The sequence below is a fragment of the Rhineura floridana genome, chromosome 6 (assembly GCF_030035675.1).
Source record: "Rhineura floridana isolate rRhiFlo1 chromosome 6, rRhiFlo1.hap2, whole genome shotgun sequence".
NCBI classification, from domain to species: Eukaryota; Metazoa; Chordata; class Lepidosauria; order Squamata; family Rhineuridae; genus Rhineura; species Rhineura floridana.
This window is the reverse complement of record NC_084485.1, coordinates 51137955-51151963: the sequence shown is the minus strand read 5'-3', so window position 1 is coordinate 51151963 and position 14009 is coordinate 51137955. Positions and strand designations below refer to the sequence as shown.

The window sequence follows — 14009 nt, the reverse complement described above, 5'->3', positions numbered from 1 at the left end:
AGATCACTCAATAGCAAACTCGGGCAGTGAATGTCAACAAGTCCAAACAGGGTCTGAGAAATAAGACAGGTGTCAGCATGCTCAGATGAACCTTGAAAGTGTGCAAAAAGTATGAACTATCTTTAAAAACACCCCCCCCATGGGGACTAACTCTAAAATCAGCTGAAGGAGGAGTGTGCATGCTCAACAGCTATAGAGTACACAGTAACAGCTGGAAAAGATAATTGAACATGAGAATGAGTAGAATGCTTTGCTGAAACCCTGAACGTGAACATTATTTCCTTCTAAAATACGGGCCAAGTTCAAGGTTCTAATTTTGGTGTACAAAGCCCTATGCAGCTTGGGACCAGGATACCTGAAAGATTGTCTTACTCCTTAGATACCCAGTAGATCACTGTGCTCTGCACGTGAGGGCCTCCTGCAGATACCATCTAATCAGGAGGTCTGTTTCACACAACATAGAAAGTAGACATTTAGTGTTGTGGCACCAACACTTGCAAATTCCCTCCCCTTAAATATTAGACAGGTGTCATCTCTGTTATCTTTTCGGCACCTACTAAAGACTCCTCTTTCAACAAGTCTTTTAAGTAGAGACCGTATCTGCGTCTGTGTTGGAATTTCTTTTTAAGATGTTTTAAAGCTGTTTTTTAAAATGTTTTTATGTTTTAAGATGTTTTTTAAAATGTTTTGTTTTAAAACATTTTAGAGTGCTTTTAGTGTTTTTGTTTGTTGCCCTGGGCTCCTTCCGGAAGGGCGGGATATAAAATTAAATAAATAAATAATGAACTTGGTTGCCTGAGTTTCCAAGAAAAATGGAGCCACCCAAAATTAAGGTAGTGTTTTCTACATATTTCAATGGACTCCCCAAACACAAAAATGTAATTTTTTTAAAAAAATCAAAACACCCTGAGACAAGCTTTTGGGATGCAGGAACATTGAGCTTTCAGTTGAGAAGGAAACAGGTACTGTAACTGGAGGAGGAGAGAGAAAATTAGTGTGATCAAGCTGCCAACAGTTACAGTAGTCTGGGCTGCACACAGTGCTAAACCAAACTGGTTTAGTGCAAATGTGCAAGCATGTGGGCTCCTGGAGAAGAGATCATGTCTGCTAAAACAAACCATGTCTTAGCATAGCACAGCAGCAAAGTTACTGAAGATTACCTTAGCTTCTCCAGGAGCCCACATGCTTGTCAGAACCAAGGTTCATGGTTTATCTGGCTTTAGATAAATCACAAGCTGTAAGCAAGGTTTGTTCTTGGATTTAGGAGCTTGTGGTTTGTCTGGAGAAGAGAAACCATGAGCCTGTGTTTGGACAACATGCTAAATCAAGCAATGGTTAGCTCACAACAGTGCAGCAGCAGGAAGATGAGGGGAGGAGCAAAATGGCTGTGATCACCTCTCCAGTAACCCTCACCCTTGTGCATTCGCACTAAGCATAGTTTGGCTTAGCGTGATGTGTGAATCAGCTTAGTAAGTACTCTGGTTGGAATGTTTAGGATGGGGGGGGGGAGGGAAAATGCATGAGATAAAAAAATAATAACCTTCCATGAATTATACTGGGTGTCTGAAGAGGAAGGAACTGAGAAAAGGACATTTACAAGCAGGAACAGGGGAACGGAGCCAAACTGATGAGTAGGGTTTAAATCCTGCTCAGTTTGACAGGATTTTATGTAAACTCATTCCAAATTCAGAAGGGGGGAGGAAACCCTTTTAGCAGAGTATTCTGATGCACACACCCCTTTCTGATTCAGGACGTTGCCTACATAGCCTGCTTGTGGGCTTCCCAGAAGTTGGCCACCATGGAAAACAGGATGCGGGACTATATGGACCTTCTTCTGCCTGATCCAAGAGAACTGTTCTTACATTCACATTTCTCCAAGCTGGGCTGGGAGTGGGAAAAGGATGACATGAAATGGGCCACAGTATTCTTAGAAATATCAGGAGCACCTCCATCTTACACCATATATAGAATTAGATTTGTTCATTTATGTCTCACTTCATCTGTTAAAAAAACCTATTCAAAGAAGCTAGCAGATAGGCAGAAGCTGAGGCAGGGCGAGTGTCAGAATATCTGGTTTCTAACTTTGTAGGTACTTTTTTGGTTAAAATAATCAAGACAACAGTGGGCTTCAACCTCACCACTACCTTCTTTTTCTATGTCCTGGCAAAATGTTACTGTGGTCAGTTAGCTTTTTGGGAAGCAACAAAAACAAAAATGAGCATGCATAGGCTGCTCAGACGCACACTACAGTGCAGATTACAAATTTTCTTTGTGTCTTCTCTTCATCTTTCCTCTTAACCAAATGAAACTTACGTTTTCCTGGGGGTCCCAGTGCAGCTTCTGTATTAAACCCATTCCAAATAGGCCACTGTTCAAAATGACTGAAGAAATAAACACTTAACAAGTTAAGGAACATCCATGAGACAAAAGAAGCACTTTCACTTTATATTCATTTTTGCTTGCCCTTGTTTGCTTTTTCCTTGACCAAGAGGCTCTCTGCTTTATTGACTGCCTCACAGGCAGAAATTGAACCGATACCATTGTTCCTGGCATAGATCTTTAACTTTGCTATTTTCTTCAGTTTGTCAATATCCTTTTGAAATGTAATAACAAGTAACTGATTAAATGCCACATCTGAGGCCTAATCAATGCCAAACAGAGCTTTTTTCTTATCTCTTGTGTAACACATAAAATAATGGTTGGCATTTAGAGAAGCACAAATGGAGTTCCTTTCAAATATTCTCTGCTGCTTTACACTTCAGAATTTGAGAAGCCATTCAACTTTATCTTAAATCAGTCAATTATTTATCAAATGGATTTACAGCCTAGTCCCTAATATGCAGGGTTAGATATCCCAAAGTAGGCATTACATAAACTGCAAATACATTAGATGTCTTTTTAAATAGCAGTTGCAGGGTGGAGAAATCAGTTTGGGATTTCTTTCTGTGCTGCAATCCCTATGAAAATTATTCTTTCCCATCCCCACAGGTGCTATTTTTCCTGGAAGTGAGGCTGCAATTGGCATCAATGACATTACTGTACTGCCCTTATACAAATCTACAGGGCAGCTGCATTTAGAACCCTGTATACACTTCTGGTTTCCCATCTCAGAAAAAGCATAATAGAACTCAAAAAAGTGGAGAAAGGGAACCAAAATGATATAAGGGTTAGAGCAACTACTCTACAAGGAAAGGCTAGATCATTTACAACTTTTTAGGTTAGAAAAAAAGAATGGTAGCAAGATACTAGACTGTTTTGGTCTGGTCAAATAAGGCTCTCTTTACATTCTTACACTTCGGGCTTAGGGCGGTGTATAAATTAAATTAAATTAAATAAATAAATAAAATAATGCCCATTGATGCTAGAGAGATTTCCATACAAACACAGATGAGACTGAACTGCACACAGTTTTACTAAACAAATCCCACTGAACTAGGATTTGTTTTATTTTGATGGCAGATATATATCTAGAATGAATAAAGTGCACAATGTATACTTAAGAGCTGCTGAAATTCCTGTTCTGTGATATTTTTTCAGCACTGCCATATCAAATGGTACTTTTTAGCAATTATTTCTCTGAATATAAATGATGCTTCTATTAAGCTATGCTCCAATTTTATGTTCACTATTTTATGTTTCACCACAAAGGATACTACTTGCTATGCTTGATGCACACCATAGCAGAACTGTCAATCTGATCCAGAAAATGCCCTTCCCGTGAATTCCTGGTTGCATCTTATAGGAAATAATTGTTTGAACCAGAATGTAAATGGCTCCTATTCCAAATGTGAGGCAAGCTCCAATTACATGCATGGAAAATAAAGTACTTTTCTAGAGGAATAGATTTGAGAGAATGTTAGACACAGCAATATTTGAAAGTTAAACAGTTCAATCACCAGTTATAAACTGAGCCTTTGGATGCGAGACCCCAAGGAGAGTTCATGTTTGCAAATGTGTGATTTGATAGTAGATCGGATATCTAATTGTTACTGTTGTATCCCACCATTCCTTCACATTTTTATTAGATTTAAAGCATGTTTACCCTGCCCTTTAGCTGAAAATAATATATAAATGATATCCTACTTTTCCTCCAGGAAGCTCAAGGTGGTATACATGTGGCATCCAAGTAGTCTCCCATATGACTACTGTCTGACCAGACCTAGATCCGTCTAGCTTCAAGAAGGTTGCTGCATTATGCGTGTCCAGATAAGAACTGAGATAGCACTTTAGTCTCACAATATAAAACCCTATAAAGTGGGTTAGGCCAAGAGACTGCGACCAGTCCAAGCCCAGCAAATAAGCTTCATGCCTGAGCAAGGATTTGAACTTTGGTTTCCCCTACACAAACCCAACACGCTAGTCACTATACCACATTGGCAGGATTGCTGCTGTAACAGAGGAATCTACACCAACAAACATCTCAGTGCAAAAATGCACTTAGTGTCTGAGTAGGAATACTTGTCATTCATTTATTCTTCATCCAGTAGTATAGTGTAGTGGTTAAGAGACTAGGATCAGACACAAATTTCCACTCAGTCATGAAGCTCACATGATGACCCCAGGCCAGTCACTCTCTCTCCACCTAACATATTTTACAGGGTTTTTGCAAGAATAAGATTGGGGGGAAATGTAAATGTACTGCCTTCAAGTCAATTCTCAACAAGAAATTTATGTGTTTAAAACATTTGAACATAACAGATGCCCAAAATAATAAACTTGGAATTAACTCTGATTTCTAGTACTGATAACCTGCACTCCTCATGGGAAAAAGAGAGACAGAACCTCCAATCCACAACGTGTACTTTGGTATACTGTATTTTGTTAACACACATTGGTGGCATTGATCATTAGTAGCCAGATCCTGAGAACCCAGGAAGAGATCAGAGAACCAGCTACAGTCTGAATACAATGTGAGCAGAATAATACAGAAACCACCTTTTCTCCCCTTGCTCACTATATGGGGTTTGAAACTAAGTGGTATACTAGCACAGTGGTCATGAATCATGATGCAAGCTGTATCTGCTGCTAAATTATCAGTCCCCAACAGAGAATTCCAAAAAACCAAATGAGCAATCAAAGACAATGCCTGCAAATTGCCTCATTAGCACCCTGTTAAACATAAGTGAGCAACTCAAAAAATAGCAATGGCATCTGTCAAAGCGTGTAACATTTTCTTGATGAGCATCTCAGTAATCCACATGACAATCAATTTATTCTGCCAAATTGTTATTTTGGGGACAACATTAACTTTCTTTTGTATTTTACAAAGTGTTTATTTGGTCATAGAATGAATTATCTGTTTGTAAGGAATTTCAGAAGAAAATTACCCTGTGCTTTATAGATTACAGCAAAGCCTTTGACTGCGTAAATCATGAAAAACTATGCAATGCTTTAAAAGAAATGGGGGTGCCACAGCATCTGATTGTCCTGATGCGCAACCTATACTCTGCGCAGGAGGCTACTGTAAGGACAGAATATGGAGAAACCGACTGGTTCCCCATCAGAAAGGGTGTGAGACAGGGGTGTATTTTATCACCCTATTTGTTTAATCTATACGCAGAACATATCATATGGAAAGCAGGATTGGACCAAGATGAAGGAGGTGTAAAAATTGGAGGGAGAAATATCAATAATTTAAGATATGCAGACGATACCATACTACTAGCAGAAACCAGTAATTATTTGAAACGAATGCTGATGAAAGTTAAAGAGGAAAGCACAAAAGCAGGACTACAGCTGAACGTCAAAAAGACTAAAGTAATGACAACAGAAGACTTATGTAACTTTACCGTTGACAATGAGGACATTGTACTCAATACCTTGGCACAGTCATTAACCAAAATGGAGACAATTAAACCAGAACTATCACTAGAAGCTAAAATGGTGAAACTGAGGTTATCATACCAAGATTTAAACAACTTCCACCCAATTTCAAATCTACCATTCTTGGGCAAGGTCATTGAGCGAGTGGTGGCCAATCAGCTGTCAGCGCACTTGGATGAAACGGATTATTTAGATCCATACCAATCGGGTTTCAGAACTGGACATGGAACTGAAACAGCCTTGGTCGCTCTGGTGGATGATATGAGGAGGGCATTAGATAGGGGAGAATCCACCTTTCTTGTCCTCCTAGATCTCTCAGCGGCTTTTGATACCGTCGACCACGGTATCTTGCTGGATCGTCTGGAGGGATTAGGAATAGGAGGCACAGTATTAAACTGGTTCCGTTCCTTTCTCTCCGATAGGCACTAGCAGGTGGCATTGGGAGATGAGGTTTCAGACCCTTGGCCCCTCAATTGCGGTGTGCCACAGGGCTCTATCCTTTCTCCCATGCTATTTAGCATCTATGTAAAACCGCTGGGAGCTATCATCAGGAGGTTTGGGCTGCAGTGCCACCAATATGCGGATGACACTCAGCTCTACCTCTCATTTAAGTCCTCACCAGAGTCGGCTGTGGAGACCATGTCCAAGTGTCTGGAATTCGTGAGTGGATGGATGGGAAGAAACAGGCTAAAGCTGAATCCTGATAAAACTGAGGTACTGCTCGTGGGAGACAAGGGGGGGTTGGGAAACATCGACCTGGTATTTAATGGGGTAAAATTGCCCCTGAAGGACCAGGTCCGCAGCCTCGGGGTGATCCTTGATTCCAAGCTGTCCATGGAGGCTCAGGTTTCATCGGTGTGCCGGGCAGCTTGGGGTCAATTGCGTCTCATACGAAGACTGCAACCCTACCTTCCTGTCCACCAGCTCCCACTCGTAGTACACGCTCTGGTCACCTCCCGTTTAGACTACTGCAATGCGCTCTACGTGGGGTTGCCCTTGAAAACAGTCCGGAAATTACAGCTGGTACAAAATACGGCAGCTCGTCTACTTACGAACACCCGCCGTTATGATCATATTACCCCAGTGCTGTACAATCTACACTGGCTTCCAGTTATTTTCTGGGCTCAATTCAAGGTGTTGGTATTAACCTATAAATCCCTGTATGGTTTCGGCCCAGTATACCTGATGGAGCGCCTCCAACGTCATAAATTGTGCCGCCCTACAAGATCTGCCACTCAGGGCCTCCTCTCAGTCCCGTCAACTAAAGTGATTGGGTTGGTGAGGACTCGGGAGAGGGCCTTCTCTGTGGTGGCCCCCATGATTTGGAACTCCCTCCCAATAGATCTTCGACATGCCCCTTCCTTATATATATTTCGCCGAGGCCTGAAGACTTGGCTTTTCCATCAGGCCTTTATGAACTTGAGACTTCTAAGGTGAACTAGCTTCAGAATTGTATTACTGACAACTCTACTAAATATTGTAATTTTGCATTGTGCTGTACTGGTTATATTGTTTTTATTGTATCATATTTTACCATGTATTTTATCGTGCTTTATTGTACGCCGCCTAGAGTGGCCATTGGCCAGATAGGCGGCCTATAAATTAAAGTTTATTATTATTATTATCATACTTTGGACACATCATGAGAAGACATAATTCACTAGAAAAGATAATAATGCTGGGAAAAACAGAAGGGAGTAGAAAAAGGAAGGCCAAGCAAGAGATGGATTGATTCCATAAAGGAAGCCACAGACCTGAACTTACAAGATCTGAACAGGGTGGTTCATGACAGATGCTCTTGGAGGTCGCTGATTCATAGGGTTGCCATAAGTCGTAATTGACTTGAAGGCACATAACAACAACAACAACAAAGGTTTGAATGCAACCTAGATTTTATTTCCTAGTGTTTTAATATTTTCCTTGCCAATGCATCCATTTTTGTCCAGGAATATGGCCCAAACAAATAAAACCTAACTCTACTGATTACTACTATGTAAATGTACATAAGGGTCACTACTGTGGCACGGCAATTTTACTGCTGCAGTATAAAAGCAAAGCCCAATCAAGAACCCAAATCTATTATGAGATGATAGGAAAGGGTTAGAGCATCTGCATCACATGCAGAAGATTCCAGGTTCAATCCCCGGCATCTCCAGGTAGGGATAGGAGAGAACCCTGCCTGAAATCCTGGAGAGCCACTGCCAGTCAGTGTGGATGATACTAAGCTAGATGGACCAATTGTCTGACTTGGTGTAAGGCAGATTCCTATAATAAATTATTTTTCACATGCATTCACTACCCACATTTATGGTGGAAGGAAATCGGTAAGCAACTTCTCCCTTAAAAAAAAGGCCAAACACTTCCTTATGATTAGCATATGTATATCTGTAATTCCCAAACAATTAAAGATGATGCACGAACCTGGAAGTTCGCAATGATGCAAAGCCCAAAGCAACTAATTATTCCTAACACAAAGCCAGCCTTATTTAACCTGAGGATCTTCGGCTCTTCAGGATTCAAAGTGCCAACTTGTTTGTATCGGACATACATGGTAGCCACACCTGTGAACGAATCCAAATAACAGTGAGAATGTACAAAAGTCTGTTATTCAACGGCAAAAATGACAGAAACCAAGGGCAATTGTTTTGGCTGTCTGAAAACAACAAAATAGAAGGAATGTAAGAAAGCTGTGAATGCAGACCTGAGAGCAGATGAATTTTTAGTTACATAATATATACTTCTAGAGTAATAGCCCATGTTAGTATGTTGCGGCAAAAAGAATGAAGAGTCTTGCAGCACCTTTAAAAGACTAACAAATTTATTCTGGCATAATTTTTTATGGACTACAGTCTAGTTCATTAGATGCATTAAGTATTATCCTGAGTTATAGGGTACACAAGTGGCTTTAGAGGGCTGGAATTGTAAACAGTGAAATTAGAAGGAAGTGAAATGCAGGAAAAACAAACAGTGTTAATCTCGTAATTAACAGAAGTAATTCACAAAATAGCTGTTGGTAACAGAATCTTGGCACTGGTAAGCCAATTAAAATGTTTAGTATGCTAAAAATCCTTTGTGCAGAGACTGCCTGCAAAAGGGCAATCCTGACAGATGCTGGCATAGATCACATTGGAAGAGGAGCAAGTGAATGAACCCGACGTTATGGATGCTGTTATTAGATCCTGTAATAGGGCTGCCAGATTAGACATGGGGACAGCATTGACATCTGGGTCAGTCTCAGGGACTGGTCCCTCTGTCCATATCCCTGTAACCCGTTGTTGCTTGTGGGTTAGTAGATGTAGATGTTTTAGGATGGGGGACTGTTTTGTAAGCAAGTACAGACCTATCAGCAGCAAAGGCCTGTGAGAAGTGTCATTGTCCAGGACAGGATGCAGATCGTTTATTACATGTTTTTCAGCTGGAAATTTTAAGTGACAACTGTCATTTTCTCTTCTAGGTCTATCCTGTAGTAGATTATTCCTGGCCTTGTTGATCTTTTATTTCATTTTGTGGGTGGGTGTTATAGTCTGGTAAATGCCTGATATAAATTCTTATAAAGTCTGATGAGACTGAACAGATGTGGTTGTATTGTAGGGCTTGGTTTTATATAATGTATTATATAATGGTTTTATACACATTTACAAAGCTTATACATATATGTGTAGTGGTCAACTGGCTTCCTATATAAGATGATGCTTATACAGTGCCTTATTTATTTATTACATTTATACCCTGCCTTTCTTTTCATCATAGAAATCCAAGGCGGCTTACATATGGTTCCCAGGCGGCCTCCCTTGTGCCTTGCAAAAGTACTAAGACCCCTGACCCATGCTCCCATATTACTGAATTACAAATTACTGAATTTATTTTGAAACACTGAAACTCAAACTCAAATATTGTAAGGCGACATTCGTTTTATGTTGGGAAATGTTTGTAAGAAACATAAACTGAAACATGTTGTCCTGCTGAAAAGTGAATTTCCTCCCTCAGTTTTTTAGTGGACTGAAGCAGGTTCTCTTGCAGCATTTCCCTGTATTTTGCTCCATTCATTCTTCCTTCAGTTTTAACCAGATGCCCAGTCCCTGCTGACGAGAAGCATCCCCACAGCACCATAGTTCACTGTAGGGATGGAGTGTCTTGAGGCATGGGCAGTGTTAGGTTTGAGCCACACATAGCACTTTTTTTCACCAAAAAGCTCTATCTTGGTCTCATCTGACCACAAAACTTTTTCCCACATCGCAGCTGGGGCACTCATGATTTCTGGCAAACTCCAGACATGCTTTCAGATGGTCCTCTTTGAGTAACAGCTTCGTTCTTGCCACCCTCCATACAGGCCAGTGCTATGCAGAGCTCTTGATATGGTTGACTGGTGCACCATTACTCCACTCCCAGCCACTGAACTCTGTAGCTCCTTCCAAGTGATTGTTGGCCTCTCTGTGGCTTCTCTCACAAGTCTCCTTCTTGTTTGAGCGCTGAGTTTTGAGGGACGGCCTTTTATTGGCAGTGCCTGGGTGGTGTGATGCAGCTTCCACTTCCTGATTATTGATCCAACTGTGCTCACTGAGATATCTAAACACTTGGATATTATTTTGTACCCTTTTCCTAATCTATGCAATTGCATTACATTATCTCTCCCTTCTGCAGAATGCTGTTTGGTCTTTATTTTCCTTCAGATCCACAGTCTGACCAATGATCCTTCAATAGTGGGGTTTTTATCCTGATGATGTAACAGCAACTTTAATGGTTCACAGGTGGAGGCCAATGGTAAGGTAACTGTGTCCTCGATAGGCCAATTTCTTTCATCTGTTTAAACTGGGAGCTTCCACAGCACAGGAGTTGAATACGTCTGCAAGCAACATGTTTCAATTTTTCATGTTTCTTACAAACATTTCCTAACATAAAACCAATGTCACTTTACTATAACTGATTTTGAGTTTCAGTGTTTCAAAATAAAATATCATGCAGACAGGGCCGGATTAAGCTGAGGAGGGCCTCTAGGCTGATTGGTGTCTGGGGGGCCCTTCTCCCTACCTTTCTGCTTTTTTTCGCTCAGGTTTGCCATCAATGAAGATGGCGGCCGAGGTTTCCCTAAGGGGCTGAAGCCTCTGCCGCCATCTTGGTTGATGGCAGTAATGGGCGTGTGTAGCACACATGCGTGCCATCACCTAAGATGGCGGCAGAGGCTTCAGCCCCTTAGGGAAACCTCGGCCGCCATCTTCATTGATGACAAACCGCAAAAAACAGCAGAGAAAAAGGTAAGTGAAGCGGGGGGATGGAGGGCGGTTCGGAAGCTCTTGTCCCACGATAATTTTTTTTAGCTTATGCACGGGCCCCCAAGAGCTCCAGGCCCCTAGGCTTCAGCCTATTAAGCCTAATGGATAATCCGGCCCTACATACAGAACAAAATTACAATGTACACTTTGTAATTCAGTAATATGAGAGCATTGGTCAGGGATCTGAGTACTTTTGCAAGGCACTGTATGTTAATTATGTAGCTGTACTCTATTGTCCAGGAAGTGAACCTAGTAGGAATTTTTGTGAGATATTTTATAATATGGCCCCAATGCTCTCCAACAGGTATCCTAATACTCAGTACAAACCTGGAGTCCATGACAGCCTTCCCACTGTCTGAACCAAGCAGTGATAGATCAGAAAAATTCACGATTTTAAAGTTTTATTAAGCTACAACAAACACACACAAAAGAAAGAGCAACATATACAAACCTAGTGGTTCTTATGAATAATGGTCTCTTAGGCTGCAATCCAGTACACATTTACCTGGGAGTAAGTCCCATTGAACCCAATGGAGCTTACTTCTGAGTAATCATGGCTTGCGGCCTTATCTTTTAAGCACAAGGGACGTCCAATTGCGTCAAGTATAAGTCTGACTCTGGGTTGGATTTCTACTCCTGCTTCTCTTCTACATTTATTTAGTTACTCTCTAGCCAGTTCCTCCATACCAGAGTTTTTTATCCTGTCTCCATCCAAGTTGTGTCACTTTCTGATTGGCTTCCTAGATTTCTATCGTCTCCTCAGTGATAAACTCAAACCAAGTTTCTTTCCCTGCTTGTTCAGTATAAGATAAGCCAATGTGGTCTTCTAACACAGTATACCATGTCCTGCCCCTAGGTTCCTCATTTAGATATTTATGTGAAAACCCTCTGAGCTCATCAACTATCTACTGGAAAGTCTTGCCCAAGCATTCTCTATGTGCCAAGTTGCACTTCCACTTCTTCTGTAAACTCTACTTGTAGCTTTGAGTCTGTGTTAATCTCATGAGTCTGCATCCCCATGATTGTAAGTCTCCTTGATTTCCCCTACATTTAATCAGAAAATGATTTATTAGCTATATAAGTATATGTACGTGAACATATGCACATTATTTTAGTCCTACAATCTCTTGCATGGACTGGTATAGGTGAAGGTTGATGGAGGGGTGAAAGTTATTGACGCCCTGGTGGAACTGCTCAAATGTCTCCTATCCCTGAGTCTGTATTACACAAGTATCATCATAAATGTTTCTCAGGTACAGAAGAGCCAACAGGGAACTATTTCAACCTTCCCAGGACAACCTTAGGGTGAAGCTGCATAATAGCCTCCTGGAGCTAAGGGAGATACAATATAAAACCACTGAATTACAATATATCAAGAGGTCCAAGGCTATCACTTGTGGACTGAGTTGAGACAAAGGATTTTAAGCACATTATGTGTGTTAACTGGCTTACCAGTGCCAGGATGTCAGTTAACAATGATTTTGTGAATTACCTCTGTTAATTATGTGATCATCATTGTTTGGAGTTTCTGCATTTTCATCCCACCTCACTGTTTACAATCCCCCTCCAACCATGTGTATATATATTTACAACTCAAAATAACACTTCATGCATCTATTGAAGTGCACTGTAGTCCACAAAAGCTTATGCCATAATGAAGTTGTTAGTTGTTAGCACAAGACTCATACACAATTACTCATCTATTTTACTATGTGACAGGCAAGTTTAGCAGGATGATTCATGGAATAATTAACATTCAGTAATCCTATTGCCATCTGTATTTGCAATTAAAATATTTAAGAACTGTCAGTGGTGTTCTTGCCTCCTTTCCATCAATGCACCAATTCCACATCACAAGGGCATCTCAATTTCTTCCCTACAAATACAGAATTCCTTCCCTCTGGAGTCTCACCAAAGGCTGAGTCTAACCATCTTCCAGAAGCCCAGGATTTTTTTAAATGTACTTACCCAAAAGAGCAGCAATATTTAACATTATCCCAAACAAACATCTTTCAGGAGGTGTTGTCCCTGTGTCGCTGAAAGAAAAGCAACGGAAGATACTGTGACTCCAAAACCCATCAAATGCATATCTAAAAAAAGGAAGGCATCTAACAGTAGTTTTCTTTCAAAATGCATGCAGTAAGTTTTTAATATTGGAACAATTATCTGTATTAAGAAAGTGAACTTCTTTCAAGAATAAGAAATGGTTGTTTGCCAAATATAGCTAGTTTTTAGCATAAGCAGTTATGAATGGCTATAGTTCACAGGTTTCTGTGGGACTTCCACATGTGTACAAGTCACAAGCTGCAGCCTTAACTGTTTATTCTGTGTTCCATGCTAGCACCATCTAATATTAAGAATCTAACATAAAACTACTGAAGGGCCAGCCAAAGACATTTTGGCACATCGGTTGGAAAAACATTAAATGGTAATTTGCCATACAAATGTAATGATTGCCACTCTGTTAATGGTTCCTAATGTGCTGTCCAAGGCACCCACCTCATTCTGCCTCTGCCTGAATGACTGAGAAGTTTGGGAAGATTTTAGCCAAGGTTGAAATATAACAAGGGTGTGCACAGGATGCAAGTCCCAGCTCCTTAGTATTAAACTGGAAGGAAGGGAGCTTTAGACAGTGATTAACAAACAGCATATTTGCATAATATGGTGTTCCACTAAGCGAGCTATTACCTGACCCAGATCCTGCCTCTTGGGGCTCCCTTGACGGTCTTGAGGGAGCTGTAAAGCCCTATAAGCTTGAAACCAGGGTGTCTCAAGGACCATCTGCTCTCATATGAGGTTACCTGTTTACTGGGATCACCAGGAAATTTCCAAGCACCTCTACTTGCTAGTTTATAGGCAGGCAGTGTTTGCAGACTAGATCTTTCTGACAGTGGCATTTCAGCTCTGGAATGCTGC

The 14009-nt window shown here is 40.8% G+C and overlaps 1 protein-coding gene across 3 annotated transcripts in view; it reads right to left on the bottom strand.

The window, feature by feature from the left end:
• DRAM2 (DNA damage regulated autophagy modulator 2) overlaps positions 1–14009 on the bottom strand; it is a 34486-nt gene that overhangs the window by 2044 nt on the left and 18433 nt on the right. For 2 of the 3 annotated variants that reach the window (XM_061631823.1, XM_061631824.1), the window contains exons 3-6: positions 13062–13129; positions 8245–8384; positions 3654–3831; positions 2314–2396 (exon numbers count right to left, since the gene is read on the bottom strand). In XM_061631823.1, coding sequence (XP_061487807.1) covers positions 2314–2396; positions 3654–3831; positions 8245–8384; positions 13062–13129 — 469 coding nt within the window. The remainder of the gene's footprint in view (positions 1–2313; positions 2397–3653; positions 3832–8244; positions 8385–13061; positions 13130–14009) is intronic. The other variant, XM_061631825.1, reaches the window with a different exon arrangement.